Genomic DNA, 19,969 nt, shown 5'->3' with positions numbered 1-19,969 from the left:
TGGCTCAGGTCATGATCCTGGAGTCCCGGGATCGAGTCCCGCATCGGGCTCCCTGCTCGGCGGGGAGTCTGCTTCTCCCTCTGACCCTCCTCCCTCTCGTGCTCTCTGTCTCTCATTCTCTCTCTCAGATAAATAAATAAAATCTTTAAAAAAAAAAAAAAAAAAACTTCTTTAACAAAACCCCCCAAAATCAAGGACCATACTAACGTAGTGTTTACTGTGTGCAAGGAAGTACTCTAAAAGTGCTTTACACTCACTAGCTAGTTTCATCTTTACAATAACCCTAAGAGGTAGGTAGTGCCTCCATTTTCCAGATGTGGAAAAAGTCAGGCACAGAGATGTTAAGTAACTTGCCCAAGATTACACAGCAAGGAAGGGATAGAACTGGGATATGAACCCAGGCTGTATGGCTGCAGATTCGGTGTTCTTACCTATCACACTATACACCGCATTAAAATTTAAAAATTCTACACAATAAAAATCATCAGACAAATGTAGGATAAGCCTAGAACTAGAAGATATTTCCAGCACATATATATCAAAGAATACCTACTAATCAATTTAAAAGGACAAAAGCACACAGTAAAGCAGCCAAAGGTAATAAGAAGCGATCCGCCAAAGAAGAATACAAAAGGCAATCAATGCCTGAAAGATGTTAAATCTCTTTATATATCAGGAAAACAAAAATCACCACAATGGGATAGCATATCACATGCACCAGATCGGCAAAAATTAAGCCTGATGATACCAAGGATGTGGAGAATCTAGAACCCATTCAAGTCAACGTGTCAATTTTTGCAGCCACTTCACAGAACAATCTGGAAGCACCTAGGGAAATTAAAAATATGTATCCCTTACTAAACCAGCAATTCTGCTTCGAGATTAATACCCAAAAGAAATACCCACATCCCCAACTAGACATCATACGTCAGGAGTTTGCTGCAGCCTTGTCACAAAAAAAAATTGAAAACCACCTCAGAAACCATGATTGTTGCATTCGTAAACCCTGATGTGCTCACAGAGTAGAATACAAATGAGTTTGATCTATTTCTATCAAATCAATAAATTTCAAACATAAAAGAAATGAAGCAAATTATATAAATACTGATAAGACACACCACTTAATAAATTTTCAAGCACACAAAAAGTCACCTTATTTATGTTTTTTAAGAGAGAGAGAGAGGGGAAAAAAAGAGAGAGAGAGAACCTCAAGCAGGCTCCACGCCCAGCACAGAACCTGACACAGGGCTCCATCTCATGAATCTGAGACCATGACCTGAGCCGGAATCAAGAGTCGGACACTTAACTGACTCAGCCACCCAGATGCCCCACAAAAAGTCACCTTATAGTCTTTGTGGTATAGGTCAAATTGTCATAAGTATATAAACGTGCACGGAAATGACAGATGTTGATTTTTGGATAGTGACGACTTCTGAGAGGGGAAAATGGGAACGGGGATGGAGTGGGCCTTTCGCTGTCTAACACCGAACTTCTAAAAAACAGGGAGATGTGGCAAAAACACTGGCATCTGGGGAATCAGCCTGTTGGGTTCCCAAGATATTGGGTTCCCACAGTATTTTCTCTGCACATGAAATATTTCCCAATTAAAACCAGCCTTGAAAATTTAACAGCCCCTTTCCTACCATGGCGCTAAGTCTAAATTCTCCTGCTTTGCTTTCCTCTGTCAGTTGGTCCAACTTTCCTCATCTAGCCTTTGTTTCTACTATTCTCCCAAAAAAAAAGCCACAGAAATCAAGATATTCTCATTCATCTCTCAAATATTTCACATTAACTTTCATCTGCACATCTTCAAGGACTGTCCACATTCTCTCCTATGATGGGCTCCCAGTTAGGAGAAAGAAAGGCTTTCGAATGAAGGCGGTATATACTTGAAGACAGTACCAATGATTTGTTGTATCTCCACTTGTTTACAACAGAAAGCCAAGTTCTGGATCAATCACACTTGGATGGTCTCATGTGTGAAAAAGACACCACCCTGTCTCTCCTTCTTGCACCCAACTCCCAAGCACAGGTATGTTGGCACACCCACGAATACACATTCTCATTTGTAAGGTGGGAGAGAACATTGACTTAACTGTCCAATCCCAAACAAATTCTGCAATTATAACTACAACAGTAAAACTGCCCAAACATAAATTTATTTGGGCTAGTCAATTTTCTGATAAACCCCCAAAATACATTAGGTTTTTTTTAATAAAATAATTGAAAACAACATAAATGTTACGTTCTCTGTGGCTAATGTTGCTAACACATTGCAACACGAAGCCCTCAAGCATTCATAATTAATTTTTAAAATTAGAAATAGCACCCAAAGGTTTATGATAGGCCTTTAATTAAATTTGCCTATCAGAGTTTCTTTAACTTTTACTGTAAAGAAGCCCTTTAAAGATAGTAATGAAACTATTTATTTCTGAGTAGTGGTAATTATATGTTCTGGTTGGTTTGTAATTTTGAAGAGAATGGAGCTATACGAAGTCTTCCAAACTAGTGATCTAAAAATTACTGATTCCAATAAAATTAATTCTAACTGCATAATTAAAAAGCCTAAGTTTGTCACTAGAACTTGGTAGACAAAGGAACTGCAAGAATCCTTTGTTCAATAATAACAACAGTTTCCTATGAGACCAATTGTAATAGAAAGTAAATTTAGACCTATGACAAATAGTTTCCTTCCTTTGGGAGATGAAATACTGATAAAAACAGATTATGGATCTATTAACTCGTTGATAGCAATGTTTTTATGAGCAGGAAGCACCAACCTTTCCTGTTTTCTCTTTAAAACAAAGAGAAGTAGAGCTTCTAAAAAGAGAGATTAGAGGAGCTGTAATGGAAAAGACACACCAAAGCAGGATTAGTAAAGTATCTACAACTGGCATGACTTTGCCCAACCAAGCCCTGAAAGGAGGTGGTGGGGCAGAAGCAAACAGTTCACGCGGGGATGGGTTGTGAGGAAGGTGCTAGTGGAAGGGGCATGGCAACACTCAAGCAGGGCTCACGAGTCAGCAGAAATTCACAGAACACCAAGGCACAACCCTACCCGGCCAGTCATCTATTTCCTTCCATTTTACAGGTGATAAATCAGAGTAGCAAAATTACACGCCAATGACACAGAGGCAGAACTGTGGCAAACTTTCTGCTTGGTGCTTTTTTTTTTTTTTTTAAAGATTTTATTTATTTATTCATGAGAGACAGAGAGAGAGAGAGAGAGAGGCAGAGGGAGAAGCAGGCTCCCAAGGAGCAGAGAGCCCGATGCGGGACTCGATCCCAGGACCCTGGGATCATGACCTGAGCCAAAGGCAGACGCTTAACCATCTGAGCCACCCAGGCACCCGTGCTTGGTGCGTTTTTTTTTCTCCCTGTGGAACCGTATCATAGTGCGTGGCATTATATTTAAGTAATTTTTAACACTGAGATATAATACTAACGACAATGTTACCATGCATAAGACACAGTTCTTGCTTTGTAGCCAGATCCTTGGTTTGCACAGCATCTCTTTAACTTACTCTCTAGGAGACCTGGATACATAACCATGTATCAAAAGAACCGTTAAGTCTTCTACTCATATGACTTTTCCATTTGTCAACTACCAAATTCATTTTGTGCTTTTATTTTCCTTTCACCCAATCCAGAAATGTTGTCACATACACCTATATTCACACAAAAGCGCACAGTGCCCTGCCCGGAGTAAGGGAGCAAGAATGAAAAGTGTTTATCTTCAGCAGTACTCTAGCACATAAAATTGTTCAAAACTAGTAAGCATGCATGTATTTGTCCATTTGTGGATACATGCGACGCCATTACAGAACAAAGAAAAAAATATGTTGTGCATAATGATCTTTATAATTTAGCTTAAGTGTTTTGTTTTTTAAAGATTTATTTATTTGACAGAGCGAGACAAAGCGAGAGAGGGAACACAAGCAGGGGGAGCGGGAGAGGGAAAAGCAGGCTTCCTGCTGAGCAGAGAGCCCCATGCAGGGCTCAATCCCAGGACCCGACCCTAGCCGAAGGCAGACGCTTAACTACTGAGCCACCCAGGCGCCCCCAGGTGTTTGTTAAAATATTAAACCACTACGCTAAGCTTTTAAAATGATGAAGTTGCTAGAATATTCTAGAATGAGGAATAGAAGAACCAAATTACTACCCAGAAGAGGAATGACCTCTGTAATAGATGCATGTTGCCTTTACAATCCAGCACATTCATCTCTTGTAAACCGCTTAATCATGGTGTTTCACAAGCCCCATCTGACCACTAGCAGCAGAGACACACAACACAGGCCTATCAATCAATCATGGTTGCTCATCCTCCTATCCACAGTGATTGGTCCATGGGATGGGTCCATAAACCAATGGTGTCAATCAGTTGTTCCGTTCCATAATGAAAAGATATTGAAAGAAAAATAAATGGGTTCCTCTGGCATACCAAGCTATAAGAACAATTAAAATTGACTCTGCCAGTGGTCATTTTGGCACATGGCAAGTTCTATCTTCAAAAAGAATCTAGGCAGTGTCAAGCTGAGCTGAGAAGTAGATAAAAGAAGCAAGAGAGTTCTGACCTTTTCTGAGCCCCTTGATCCAGCCATACTTGACAATCCAACTGTTTGGATGTCCCAATTCTATGTATGCTTTCAAGAGTTTGTGCTCTCTCAAAAACGTGTTCTTCTAAGCTCATCTATAACCCATAAAGAATTCTGGTTAATACAAGCTTCATCTTCCAAGTGTTTATCATAAATTTGTTAATACCTTCCAACTCGCAGAGACTTTGTCTACCTTCACAATCGAAACCACTTTCCCTACCTCGACTAACTCTAAGTCGTTCACCTTGAATGTAGGCTTTTAAAAAATATGAGCACTTCCTTTTAGCTGAAAAGACCTCCTGGAAACTTCAAGGACAAAACAAGAAGGTAAATCAGTGATCCAGAGAAATGCCCTACACGATCTTCTGTCTGCAAACACCATCTCTAGACTTACCAAATTTAACTCCAGCCTAAACTCTACCACAGAGCAGGTCAGTGGTTGCTTGCAGGTTGGGAGCAGGGGTTGTGGAGCAGGAGGGAGGGATTACAAGGGAGGATAAGCAAACTGTAGGAGGCAATAGATATGTTCAAGGTCTTGAATGTGGCCATGGGGCTCAGAGGTTTACGTATGTATCAAAACTTACTAAATTTCTACTGTAAACATGTGCAGCTTATGGTATGTAAACAATACCTCAATAAAACTGTTTCAACAAAAGACACACCTTTCCAAGGAAAAGCATTTTACGGTATCCTCCTTCTTCGGGAATGGAACAAATCATAATGCCTAGAGTTGCCAATGCGATTTGGTGGAAAGGAAGAAAGTTACACGCCAAGAATGGTAGATCAGGAAAACAATGATGACTGGGACCTTGATAAGATCCTTGAATCATGCCTCTGCTCTGGACTACCTACTTCTGAACATTTACTTACATGAAAATAATAAAGCTTACTATTTAAAGCAGGGATAGCTGGGTTTCTATTACCTAGAGCTGGATTCTATTCCTAATATGGTGGTCTTTGATCTTTTTCCAAAGCCAGTAAGATCTGGTCATTCCCAGGCTAGTGATCTGTTGCTTCTAATCTGAGAATAAAGTCCAAATCCCAGGCTAACAAATCCAAGGTACGAAGAGCCTGGATTACGGCAGGAGGTAATTCATTAGCCACTATTCCCCACCTCCAGCCATACTTCAAATTCTTCCAACGAGCCTTCTATACTTTAAGTGCCATATAAGCAAAGCACATATTATTCTGATACTGCTAGCACCTGGCTAAGTGCCTGGTACAGAAGAGGTACTCAAAATACACTGCTGAATCAAAGAGCTCATGAAATTGCTCATGATGCTTTAAGGACAGGTAAATGCTTCTTCCCTAACCAATATAATATTTGGGGGAAAGAAATTTAGCCTAATGTCCCAGATTATTCTTTCTCTATATAACCTATAAAAACCATTTTCATTCTTCCATCAAATATCCACATTTCAAAACAAAATGCAAAGAGAAACTTGAATTATTCTTTTTTTTTAAGATTTTATTTATTTATTTGACAGAGTGAGAGAGCACAAGCAGGGGGAACAGCAGAGGGAGAGGGAGAAGTAGGCTCCCCACCAAGCAAGGAGCCCGATGTGGGGCTCGATCCCAGGACCCTGGGATCATGACCTGAGCAGAAGGCAGAAGCCTAACCATCTGAGCCACCCAGGTGCCCCAACTTGAACTATTCTTAAAATATTTCTCATTACTTCTATATATATATTTTTTTTTATTTTTAAAAAAATATAAAATAAAATATATATATATATTATATATATATATTTAGCATCTGAATTCTACCAGGGTAAATGATTTGCTTTGAGGATGAAAGAGGAATATAGAACATTTGACAAAACTGGATTCGATTTTGTATTAAATTATTCAAAAATATTTTGTCAGCACTAAAATAAGAGAGAAAAGTTATACCAGTGGAGGATAAGAAATTTAAAACAGGAGTAAGACTCAGAGGGACTGTACCACCAAAACGTACCCCAGCATCCACAGACACATGAAGAAAGCAAAGGCCCCAGACCGTCTTCCCTGTATCTGCTTCAACATTCATCATGAGCAATTACACTTGAACACTAAACTCTCCCTCTGAACTTCTGCCCAGTGTGGAAAACTGAAGAACAACTCAGCGATGATCAAGCATGTGTTTCTATGATGCCAAACATCTGGATAGAAATTTGAAAATTCTATAAATAATCTAGATATTGCTAAATATCCAGACATTTAGTGTTGAAGCCAGGACCTGAGTTCCTTGTTTCATTTTCATTCTTCAAATGACACAAAGAAGCCTCACATGCCATTGTCACATATTTTCCTTCCTTATGTTCTCCATGGTGCCAAGCAGATTTTCTACTTACCAGGCACAAAACACATATACATGTTACATAATATCTGCTAAGAAGAAGTTATATAAAAGAATTCAAAAGTAAGGGATCCTGACTTGTCATGTTCCAAGAATAACAGTTCGAGGTGGCACGCACAGCTGCCAACCAAGTGCCAACCGCCCCCTACTCCTGCCTGCTGTGGGGCAGTTCTGGGAGACAAGAAGTGGGGTTACGGGTGCAACAGCCCTGCACCGACTCTGTCATTCAATTAACTAAATGTCAACCATATGCCAGGGCTGTGTTGGGCAGTCAAAAAAGGAAAAGTGATGAGGACCCTGTCCATACTGTTGAGGGGCACAGAGTTTGTCCTATGAAAAGCAGAAGGATAAATGCTCTTTCCAACGACCTCATTGATCAATTCCAGAACCAAGTCTTAGTCCCCATCTTACTTAGCAGCATTTGAGACAGATGTTCAATTCTGCCTCCTTAAAATGACTTGCATTTGGCTTCTAGGACACCGACCTCCACCAGGTTTTCCTCTGACCTTCTCAGGCTCCTTTCCTGGTTCCCATTTGTCTTCTGAAGCTCTTATTGTAAAAGGGTCCTTGGTTCACTCCACAGAGTGAAGTGCACTTCTCTATCTATTCTCACTAACTTGTGGATCTCATCCAGCATCAACCCTAAATTCCATTCTCTATGTTGATGGCTCCCAGGATTTAAACTTCCAGCTACTACTCTCCCCTGAACTCCATTGTTGTCAGCCTAACTGCCATGTGACATCTACATTTGGGTATCTGATTGGCATCACATCTAATATCGAACCCCTTTTCTTCCTCCCAAAGCCTTTTCCACCCACAGTCTCTCCATTCCTATTAATAGAAGATCCATCCTGCCAGTTGGTTAGGCCATACAACATGAGTAATCCATGGCTCCTCTTTTTTTCTCATGTCCTGTTCCAATCCATCAGAAAATTATGCTGGCTCCACTTTCAAAATACACCCCAAATTGGACTATTTTCCTTACACTGATATCACACTGGTCCAAGCTCTCCACATCTCTTGCCTAAATTACTGCGGTAGCCTTACATATGATTTCACTGCTTCCACTGTGGCTGTCTATAATCCATTCTCAATTCAGTAGCCAGACAATCTTTTAAATGAAAAATCAGGCCCAAGGCCACCAATGGCTACCCTTTTCACTCTGTATAAAAGCTCTCATCCTTCCAGTGGTCTCAAGGCCCTTCATCATCTGCATCTCACACTTTCTCTGACTCACATCCTACACCACTCCACCCCCTGCTCACTCTGTCCCAGTCATAATGGACTCATCTCTGTCCCTTGCATAAAAGGCATACTCTCCTTCCTCTATCTTTTCAAAGTTCCATCTATTTGAAACACTTTTCCCAGATATTTGTCTTTCATTGCCTTCAAATCTTTGTCCCAGTGTTGTCTTCCCAAGCAGGGCAATCCTGGCCATATATTAAATATGTACTTATCCTCCCCTATCCACCCACGGCCTCACCACTCTTCATTCTTCTTGCTCCATTTTTCTCCACAGCACTTTCTTACCTTTTCATACGATGTATAATTTACTTACTTATTCACTTACCATCTACTGCATCCCATAAACGTAAAACCCATGAAAGCAGCACATTTTGGTTTTGTTTACTGCTCTTGATGTTCAATTAATATTTATTATTGGAATGAATAAAAGAAAACATTATCTGGGTTCATCTTACATAAGACTAAAAATAATGTATTAGACTAATAAGGTAAAAAACCCTAGCCAACTATGATTTAGAGTACAATTTTATAGGAAGTGGATTTGTCCATGGGAAACGTTATAGGAAAACCTGGGAAGTGTATGAAAGGTTGGCCAACAACAGAGGATGAAAGAGTATTTCAAGAAACATATTAGATCCTACCAGGGATATATAAAAGTAATGCCTACTTATTATTTTTTAACCCAATGCTAACTTTAATGTTTTAAAATACTTGGCTGCCTTCTAGATTTAACTTTGAATAAATCATCTTTTTTTTTTTAAAGATTTTATTTATTTGTTTAGAGAGAGAGAGTGAGCATGAGGGCAGGGGGAGCAGCAGAGGGAGAGGAGAGAGAGAATCTCAAGCAGACTCCATACTGAGCACAGAGCCCAACACAGTGCCCCATCTCACGACCCTGAGATTACGACCTGAACCGAAATCAAAAGTCAGATGCTCAGGGCACCTGGGTGGCTCAGGCATTAAGCATCTGCCTTTGTCTCAGGTCATGATCCCAGGGTCCTGGGATCAAGCCCCACTTCGGGCTCCCTGCTCAGCAGGAAGCCTGCTTCTCCCACTCCCCTTGCTTGTGTTCCCTCTCTCCCTGTGTCTCTCTCTGTCAAATAAATAAATAAAATCTTTAAAAAAAAAAAAAAAGCCAGATGCTCAACTGAGCCACCCAGGCACCCCTAGTATTTAATCATTTTTTATGATTCAATATTATAATCATTTTATCATGTTTATGAAGTTTTCATTAGGTATGTTTTGCCCCTGGTGAAAAGGGAATAACCAATTCTGTAAATTTAACTCAGGAGTATTTAGGGAGTATAGCTTCTGGTTTTTGTGGGGTTTTTTTTGTTTTGTTTTGTTTTAAAGAAAATGCTACACACTGAAGGATCTAACAAAGAGAAAGCTATGATCTCTGCCAACAATAACAACAACAAAAAAATGGTTAATGGTCTAGGTGGCGTAAAGACCAAACACAAAGCTATCTACGATATGGAGACTCAGGATGGTCAACGGCAAAGACAAAGTAAAACAAAATCTTACAATACTGACTCTCAGCCCTCACTGTAATTTAGAACTAGGTAGGAAAAAAATAATCACATGTCTTCCCTTTCTCCCCAGATCTGACTGAATTAGTCTGGAGTGGAACTCAAATAGTAAGATTCCCGCGTAAAAATGTAAGGAAGCAATGCCTTCTGACTTAAGAAATAAGAGGCTTTATTTGAGTAACTTTACTAACACAGAGCAAGTATTCTAGGTTGAGGGCAGAGGATCAGCAAAAACAGAAGGGCAACAAAGGGCATTTTGTGTGGGGAATTCTCTGTGGCTAAAAGATGTCAAGGGCTGCAGATGGGACGGGCAGATGGTGAAAGATCTTGAAGAGCATGCTAAAGAATTTGGGTTGATTCTCCAAGAGTTTTCATCTATTATCACAAATGGGTTTGGATCACTCGTTTTACAGTGGTAAAATAATGTGGAGTATAAATTCAGATGAAATGTGACATGAACAAAGAGGATCTAAACCTAACCTGCCTTTACCAGTCCTTCAAATGTATTTGAAGTGATAACGGCCCATTTTAAAACCACTTAAAACTGTATGTAAATCAAGCCACTGAAATATTCAAATCTCACACTTTGAATATGGGCTGAAATACAATTTTTCCCAAAATGAATTGTTTCTTTCTTTGTAATACCTCTTACATCGCTAAACTTTATGAAAGTCAATAACCTCACTTCAAGTGAGAAATGGCATAAATAGCACATTTTTGTTACCGTCTTTAAATCAAAAGTTGGGAAATTTTACAAACAAACTTGGCAAAACGGCAGACTATAAATATCAGCACAACAGCATCACATGAAAATCTCAGGTTCTATAAATAGTGAATCATTTTTAAATCAAAATGCAAGAAAATAACCAGGAACCACTTAGATATTTTAAATTCATTAGTAGTTTGAACGAGAACACAGAGAGAAAGAACATAAACCTAACCACACATGAAAATATTAAACAAGAATAATTTGAAAACTGATGATCGGAATTTTGAAAAATGACATCAGTGCAATCATTTGGAAGTAACAGCAATGAGGAGATCTTTCTTTGGCTGGAGTACTAGTGTTTCTCATTTATTTTGGAGTTAACACTGAACAAAATTATAGTTTTCCAGCACTCTAATAACCAGAATGGGACTCAGAAAAATGTACAGGTAAATCATTCCATATTTTTACTTACTGTACCTCAGTCATTTTTTTCATACAATAAAAGATTAATATTACGACTTTGAGGGTATGAACTCCTGCCTCCATAGGGCCTGCCTGAGTCAACACCAGCTAGCGTTAAGGGCTAGAAATCCCAATAGCTTAAAAATCTTCATTATCACAAGCAGGTTTGTAATTCAGAAATTTAAAATAAACTTTTTCCTCTTGAAGCTGTAACAACTTAATTTTTTTTTCTGTAGCGCATCCAAAGCATTTATCCACATTTTTCCATTTTATCCTAAAAACTCATGAGGGAAGAATGAAATATATCACCAGTTTATAAATGGAAAAACTGAAGCTTGAATAAAGTAAGCTGTTTGCCCAAGGTTAAATTCCAAGCAAGTTGTAGAGTTGATATTCAAACTTAAGTTTTCTTCCTGAACCCAATTCTTTCTCTCCCTATAGACTGCAGAGATAATTTTTTTTACCTTTACATATGGTATGTTTTATCTGTTTTAAGACAATCCAGTTTCAGAGATATTAAAATGTAAATTATTATAAATCAGGGTCTGGGAATGGATGTAAATCAGTATAATTTTTGATGCTGTATGGGGATTTTTCCTAAAGCAAGCAAAGGTATAGGAAAAAAAACTGCAAAAAAAAAAAATCAATAAAACAAACTTGGAAAGAATTCAGGAGAATGAATATGGAAAAAGAAACAAACTTCTGAAATGACCCTTCTCATTTTAAGAGCAGTTATTTATGTTCTTTACATTCTCAATTAAAACTATTCATATAAAGGAATATGTATTATATATGTAATACTTAATACATATATTAAAAATCAGCAGTGCAACTCCTAAAAGTCTCTTCTCTGCTTAGGAAGCACAAGGACATAAGTTATACATCTTCTAAGTGTTAACATATTTTAGAATAACCTTTATTTCATATTCTTAAAATTCCCCAGAAATCATACATACAATTTTAAAAAGTTTTTTGTGACTATTTGTCAAAACATTTTCAATCAAAAGTATTCTGAAAAAAAACTATTAAACATAAAATAGACCGTTTCCCCAAAGTAATTTTCATTTGCATTTATATCTTAAGGAGTTTGAAAAAGATACATGCTATTTCTACATTTTCTCCAATTTCATTGTACCTTCTTCACTCCCCCAACTTCTCTAACCCACAAAGATGTCCCCTCGTCCTAAATTTTAAGGCACCTAAAGTCAGTCATTCCCTTATATAACATTTAATTTTCCCATTCCATGAATCCCAGCTAGATCCTGTTTTCCCAGAATAGGCAGGTATTTGCCTTTGTATGTGTTTATTACTTCCCACAGTTCTCAGCAGAGTATACACATTAGGCAAATGTTTATTGACTAAATAAAGCTCCTGAGGTCATATGGAGAAAAGATAGTAAATTAAAAAAAAAAAAAAAAAAGAGGCTTCATAAAGCCATATTGATTTTAAAGCCCAGTTTGGTTCACTGATGTCTTCCCAAACTGAGAACAGTGCCTGTCATAAATAAATAAATATTTATTGAGTAAAGAAACGTTCAGTTTCTTGAAATATACTAAAGTTCTGAAGCCAGTCTCTTTCTTACAACACCATGAAGGTACAAGGAAGAGAATTCTGCTTCTCCTCTTCCTACCATATCTATAAATAGTCTATATTCACTACACTAACTTATTGAGTACTAGGGATTCTATTGATTAAAATGACCAAACCATAAATAACAAGAATCAACTGCACCTTTGGCTAATGACCAGAAGTCCATGACAAGTTTGGGGGATGTTCCTTCCATGCTATTTTAGTGACAGGCTTTCTGGCCCGATCATGAATTCTGCATCTGAGGCTCATCCACAGGCCACCTGAGCATGTCGACAGTCTGGCTCCTAGAGTCCTGCCGGCCGTGGCCTTACCTGCTACTCCCATATGCAATCCTGGCTTTACTAACACTTTTAGAAATGACCTCAGACTCAATCCTGCAACTCTGTGCATATTTTAGAGGTAGTTACCCTGGTGGGATTGGAACCTATAAAAGGTCCACCTATTTGTACCTTAGAAAGAAATGTCTCCCAAGTCTTCAACTTCAACCCTGCCCCCGACTACTTCACATTTCTCATCTTAAATTGTTGAGGGACAGACGAGGGAAGATACAGAATCTAAGTAAGAGTAGTGGCTCATTTTCATCATCCATTTAAGACAGTCCAACTTTTACCTTTCATTCACCTCCAATTTAAACTGCTGACCTTATTTAAGCTTGTTCACAATATATAAGTAGACATTAATTCATCTTAAGAAATATCCTTTTTATCTAAAAAGTTTAGAATTTAAAAGGATGCTAACCATTTTATAACCTTGTGAATTTCTAATTAATTGAGGTTTACTGCATAGCTATTAAAATCAATAGAATACACTTTGAAGGTCAATAAGTTGGATTAGCTATAAAAGTCTTAAAATGTTCCTTTAGAATCACCTTTCTCCTCGCTTTCCTGATACATAGTAAACACAACTATAAGTGACATATCTTGAAAACAACTAGACTTAAAAATAACTTGCCTTTTAATATATATTGCACATTAATCTATATAAATTAACTGTGTTATATATATATTGCACATTAATTTATATAGACCTCTCAGTCAAGTAAGCATGCAAAGTAGACCTTCTACTGTAAGCAGACATTGTAAGGCTAAATGTCTGGTGAACAGATGACTAAATCATGGGGGCGGGGCAAAAGTCAGGACACAAAATGGTGAATTTGAAGTTCTAAGTAGGCCATTCATGCTAATAAAAGAAAATACCTGGAGAATTGGTCAGCACTTAATAAACAATCAATATGATCAACATGCTTCAGATGAGACAAAGGTGGATTTTGCTTGGAAACTTGACACAGCTCTCCAATTACAAGGAGCTGAATCACCAGGTGTTTTACAATTCCCCTCCCCCCATGTCTACTATCAGTGACCAAGTTGATTAGATTCCTACTAACTAGCCAGAAAAGCATACTTTATTCCACTGTCTCGCCTTCAGAGCTTTGCAAGCATGTTCAAATACAAAGGAACAGTAATGGTAAAACGATCCAGCCTCGCTCTCCTGTTGGTGACCACAAGGCATCCTCTCCATTCCAAGGATGTAACCTAAGCTTGCACAGATGGCCTAGCTCTCTGCTAATGCAGGGGAGGGGGGTTTGCTTTCAGGATGGGTGCTGCAAACCGCCAGGGAGCAAGAGAAGGATGGAGGGATGATGACAGAAGTTTCTTCCACCTGGGAGAGAAGCCTGGGGAAAGATCTGGATCCCACAGTCTAGGTCCTATTCCTCACTCACCAACTACCAGCTATGTGAACTTATTAAAAACCCTTTTTGGTTTGTTATCTTACGTATAAAATGTAGACAATGGCCCTTGCCTCGGATGGCTGTCAGAACGAGAAACGAAATCCTGGGTTGTGGTAGGCAATCGATAAACCTCAGCCTGCTCCCCCATTCTCCTGTTCGCCCAGAATTGCGCCTCAAAAATCGTAGAGATAGACTGCACCTTAAAACCAAAAGGCCCACGCTTGTTAGCAAAGAAATGACTTGGGTGGAGGCTTGCTTATTTACTGGAAGATTTCGCTTAAAATGGAGTTAGGATATTAATAAGACGGGAGACCACATGGAAAAAGCATCCAGTATGAGCAAACTGACAAGAAAAAAAAAGAAAAGAAAAGAGAACCCTTTATGTAAGCAATGAAACAAACTTCGGAAGCTGCGGATATCCTGTGAACCTACTCGGTGACCTCAATTCAAATCACAAGAGCACGTAGAGCTAACCAGATGCACACTATCCATATGCTGCCTTGTCAGTTTCAGACCACGCTATTTTTGCAAAACTGTCCTCAAACCTGAGGCGGCTCTCCCGCCTCCAAACCCGCCCCAGATGGGTTTGGAAGCCAGGAGGCAGTATCAGAAGGGATAGCGATGGGAAGGTCTGGTCAAATGACTGAAAAACAAGGCGGTGGGTGAGGGGGCGGGGTAGAGCAATGTGGCAGAGACGCGGCCAGTGAGCCAGAAAGACGCCGGCTTCACAATGAGGTAGAGGAAGAGACTGCGACAAGCGCCGGCTCCTGGTCTCGGGCGGGCACTGATGGGGAGGCCAGGGGCGCGCAGAGCGTGGGAAGACGGGAAGGGGGTGCGGAATGAAGTCAGAGTCGCTGGTCAGGCAGGAAAACCGAGGAGCAACGGAGCAGGTGGAAAGCCCCCGGGAGGGGAGGAACGGGCTCAGGGTACTCACTGTGTAGAGCAGGTTCAGCGCACACAGGCAGTTCTTGGAACACGCGAAGCCCCCGCAAACCATCTTGGCGCCTGTGGTGCCCGCAACCGCAGGTAACCGTGGCTCGGGCGGAGCCTCCGGGACAGCCTCTTTGTCCTTGCCTGTGGGGCCTGGCCGAGGCCGGGGTGGGGGGCCCTGGGCTGGGGCTGCAGTGCGCTGCGCGCCCGCCGCGGCTCGAACCCGCTCTGGAACCTGCGGCCGCCGCAGCTGGAGCCGGAGCCGGAGCCCGAGCCCCGCCCAGCCCCCCCGCCTCGCCCCGCGCGCTGATTGGCCGCCGGCAGGGAACAAAGGTAGGAAATATGCAAATAAATGCGCTCCGCCAGCAGGCAGCCGGGAGGGGCGGGGCGGCCCGGGGGCGAGGGGGAGGGGGCGGAGGCCGTAGGGGACCTAGCTCGAGGGCAGAGCGTGTGACAGTGGCCTCGCGGTCGTATCCTGAGGAGCAGGTGAGGAGAAGAGGGCGGGGCTCGACGGAGATCCACGCTGGCAGAGAGAAATATGACAGCACCTCTCGGTTCTTGACCCTGGTGAATGACGTGGCACCATTTTGAATGAGATTTTAAAATTAAGCACCTGGCCTTGTTTGAATGAAGGAATAAGCGGAGAAATAAATTAATGAATGTGAAAGATTTAAAAGGGACAATGAAGTGGGGGAAAATGAAAGGAAGAAAATAAGTGAAAGAATAAAAGGAGAGAATGAAATCTCTGCTACTCTTAGAAAATAGGTCAAGTACATGGCCTATAAATGTGACTCCTGTCAGGTCAAATTTATTCTACGGGGATTTGCAAAATACTAATAACTATGAATATGTGCATGCAAGAGAAAATCAAGAGAGATAATCTTTGTCTTTCAATCTTGAATTTCAATAAGCTTCTCTTTTTTCACCAGTAGGGATTATGAAAATTTTTTAAATGATAAGTCTTCACCTCAGTCAGTCCATTAACACTATTGTCTACTGTGGAAATACATCTTGTATCCTCAGATTCCCCAACCATAAATTGAGTTATTATGTTAAGCACTTTCTGCACAGTGCCTGGCACAATGTAAGTGCTCAATACATATCAGCTAGTATTAGTAAATCTAACAGTTTTTTAATACCTGCTATGTTCCAGGCAGTAAACTAAGCCAATAAAGGCTTGGTTGTTTCCTAGTACCTTCTACCAAAAAAAAGGTTCCTTTTATATGAAGAAATGTTCAGATACTTATGTGAAGCCTAAAGGTTCATGTTGAGTAAATTATATGATAGCAAATGCTAAATATGTGTTAAACAGAACACTGCAGCTGATCAAAATAGTGTTCGTTTAATTTTCTGCTCCCTCTTCTAACCTCTCCTTACCTCTCCAAACCCCACCACACCAAGAAGGCTCCATTGATTCTTTAGCTTTTGTATTCCACATTAACCTTTTGTACATACCCAGAAGTATTCCAAAAATCAATCTGGAAAATGACCTTCCAACCCAACCAATACATTGCTGCTCAGCTTTCCATTTTAAAAAGCCAGAGACTTATTAAAGAGGTACTAGCAGGGAGATCTATTTTTCCTCTTCTCATTCCTGGATGCTGCCAACATTGCTACCACTTCATTGCTCCCCCAACCATGGCAACTCTTCTTTGACTTCTTCACAATACCCTCACCTATCTCCGTGTGGGTTGAATCTCTTTCTTTATCTCAGAGAAATGCCACCAATATATTGGTGAGGGGTCCAGCAGGAAGGATATAGCTCATTGAAATAGCATAATTAAAAAGAGTTTAGTAAAGAGATTATTTTTAAAAGTGTGGACCAGTTTAAAGGAAGCCAACAAAGGATAGTGGAGCAGCTCAGATCTAGCAAGAACAGGTAGTTGCGATTTCCCTTAAGTCTGAACAGCAATTTAGGGAACAATTACAAAAGTCTAGCAAGAGCTGTAGCTGTAGAAGCATTGTCTGAGAAGAGTTATGGGCTTTAATAGAGAAAACCAAGGAACTACTACAAATTAGAAAAAAAATGAACATAATGAATTTCTCTTTAGGATTTATAAAAGACCATTTAGTCCCATCCTAACAAGAATGAGCCAGAAACACTACAAATTCAGTTAAAAAAAAAAAAAACTATCAGAGAACTGAAGACCCAAAGACACCTAAAAGAACTAAAATCCAGGGAGAAATAAGACATTCTTAGGAAGAAGAGTTCACAGTTGCTTTTATCTTGTGTGCATTGGTTGCAGAAAGCAGAATGCATGGAATGAGAGACAAAGAGAAACTAGTTGATCATTTAACCATCTTTTAATGCCCATATGGGAACTAGTATGACAGTTCCAGGAGGCCCCAGCCACAGAATGAGTCAACAACTACTTGCCAGCTTTAACCCATGAACCTTCACTTAGTACAAGGGTTACATGTTTCAAAGTCTATGGTCAGGGACGCCTGGGTAGCTCAGTCGGTTAAGCAGCTGCCTTCAGCTCAGGTCATGGTCCCTGGGTCCTGGGATCAAGCCCCATGTCGGGCTCCCTGCTCAGCAGGAAGCCTGCTTCTCCCTCTCCCTGCTGCTCCCCCTGCTTGTGCTTGCTCTCTATCAAATAAATAAATAAAATCTTAAAACCAAACAAACAAAAACAAAAACAAAGTCTGTGGTCAGAGAAGAGTGCTCTTTCCTCAACTATCTCAAGATTCACAGATCTTTCCCAAATACCAAAAAAGAAAAATAGTGGTTAACAGCTGGGGTCAGGACAGGAAAGGTGAGAAAGACCCCTACAGAGCAATCCAGGTCTTTAATCCAAGGCATTGACTGCTGAAGACTAAGAAAAATCCCTCTATGGTATACTGTAACAGCCCTCCAAATCTGAGACAGAACAGCAGGATAAGGAGAAATCTCACAAGGACATGAATGAACATGACTGGAGAACCAAGACCACTCCCCAGCAAACAAAATGTTAACAACTATGTTGTAAAGCACAGAGACCTTCCAAGGCTCAGAAAGCTGGTGACTGGGCATAAGGTACAAGAGCTCTCTACACAGGCCTCCTTCCTGTAGAAGAAAAGTCTTGATCATGCCTTCAAAAATATTTGAAGCCAAGGCTGATTGAATTTAATTAAAATTGTAACAAATTCTGACCCAGCTCAACTATAGTTTAGACTGAGTTAGGCACCCAGAGTAGCAACCTGATAGAATAAGGCATGTACCATTTTCTGGGAGTAAATATTCCTTAATTCATTCTCAATAGTTCTTTTATATATACCATCTGACACATAATCAAAAATTATGAAAGATGTGGATAATCAAAAAATTGGGGCTTATGGTCAAAAGAAGAAATGGTCAATAGAATCAGACCCAGAGATGATCCTGATGTTAGAATTACCAGACAGGTCCTGAAAACTCAGTGTGACAAATTTGTTAAAGGATTCAGTGAAAAACATGCAGGAACATATGGGGAAGTTCAGCAGAAATCAAGATTGTTGGAAAAAATTTAAATGAAATGAGAAATACACTCAGAAAAATTTTTAAATGTGATTTAAGCAAACTGGATAAAATGGAAGAAAAAAATCAGTTGAAAGCAGGTCAAAAGAAATTACTCAAACTAAAACACAAAGATAAAAAGTTAAAAAAAAAAAGCACCCGGGCCTCTGTTATCTGTGGGACAAAATCGAGTAGTGTGTGTGCAGAAGGAGAAGACAAAGAAAATGTGACAGAAGACATATATAAAGAGAATAATGGTTAGGAATCTTCTAAACTTAGTAACAGATATCAACCCACAGATCTAAGAATGGTCATTTCCACCATTCCCTACTGATCCAAGGAACATGAGCCTGCCCAGATTCAACGTGAGGGGAACACAGACTCCACCTATGATGGGAGGGTTGCAAGGTCACATTACAGAGGAGCTCATATATGGGAAACACTGCAGTGTATCTTTGAAAAATAAAATCTGCCACAAGTAATGTCCTTTTTCCATATTATGCCTCCAAACTGCCACTTTATTGACAAATTGTCCCCCCTCCTTTTTTTTGAGAGGGAGAGCAAGTGCAAGTGTTGGGGGGAGGGCAGAGAGAGAATCAAGCAGGCTCCATGTTCAGCATAGGGCCCAACATGGGGTCAATTTCAAGACCATGAGATCATGACCTGAGCCAAAACCAAGAGTCAGATGCTTAACGGACTGAGCCACCCTACAAATTACCTTTGTTTATGTGAGAAAAAGAACAGGACATTGGACTGTAATTCTCAGAGTTTCAATGGAGACTAAGATAAGAGACTATATTTTATTAAGTGGAAGAGGAAGTTTTATGTTTATATGATAAATTTATCTTTGGCCATAAAATCAATAGAATGGATAACTGAAATTTATTTTCTTTAAAAATTGGGTCTCCTAAGCAAACTGTTTTTAAGAATTTTTAAATGGGAGTAACAAAGATAAACTAAATTTAATCAGTCTTACATGTAATGTCTTGGTCCTTAAATAAATCTTTAATATGAAATAATTTTTTAACAATTCAGAAGATTGGTACACTCCTTTCTCCTCCTAGTCCTTTGTTTAATTAATTTTTTTTTTTGAGCCAGGGAAACAGCATTCTTATGCATTAGTCCAATTCCTCTGAGAAGCAGACACCAGGACTGGAAGAGATGTGCAAGAAATTTATTGGAAGACACATCTGTGAGCTTTCCTAGGAGTTACAGGAAGTTGTGAGAACATAATGGAGTTCTGACCTCTGTGAAGTAGAGAAGGAAGAAAAGAAGAGAGAGGAAGGAGAGAGGGAGGCAGAAGGGAAGAAGAAAGACGAAGGAGGAGGGAGAGAGAAAGATGTTAGACTTCAGGGAAGTTTTAA

General features: G+C 39.9%; 1 protein-coding gene across 1 annotated transcript in view; it reads right to left on the bottom strand.

The window, feature by feature from the left end:
• TSPAN13 (tetraspanin 13) overlaps positions 1–15,380 on the bottom strand; it is a 32,866-nt gene extending 17,486 nt beyond the window's left edge. The window contains exon 1 of the mRNA XM_035020678.1: positions 15,135–15,380. Coding sequence (XP_034876569.1) covers positions 15,135–15,197 — 63 coding nt within the window. The 5' untranslated portion in view covers positions 15,198–15,380. The remainder of the gene's footprint in view (positions 1–15,134) is intronic.
• Between the last annotated feature and the right edge of the window lie 4,589 nt (positions 15,381–19,969).

The sequence above is a fragment of the Mirounga leonina genome, unplaced genomic scaffold, assembly GCF_011800145.1.
Source record: "Mirounga leonina isolate KUSES-001 unplaced genomic scaffold, KU_Mleo_1.0 Mir_174, whole genome shotgun sequence".
In the NCBI taxonomy this organism is placed as follows: Eukaryota; Metazoa; Chordata; class Mammalia; order Carnivora; family Phocidae; genus Mirounga; species Mirounga leonina.
Note: the sequence above shows the minus strand (reverse complement) of the source record. Positions and strands in the feature narration are given on the sequence as shown.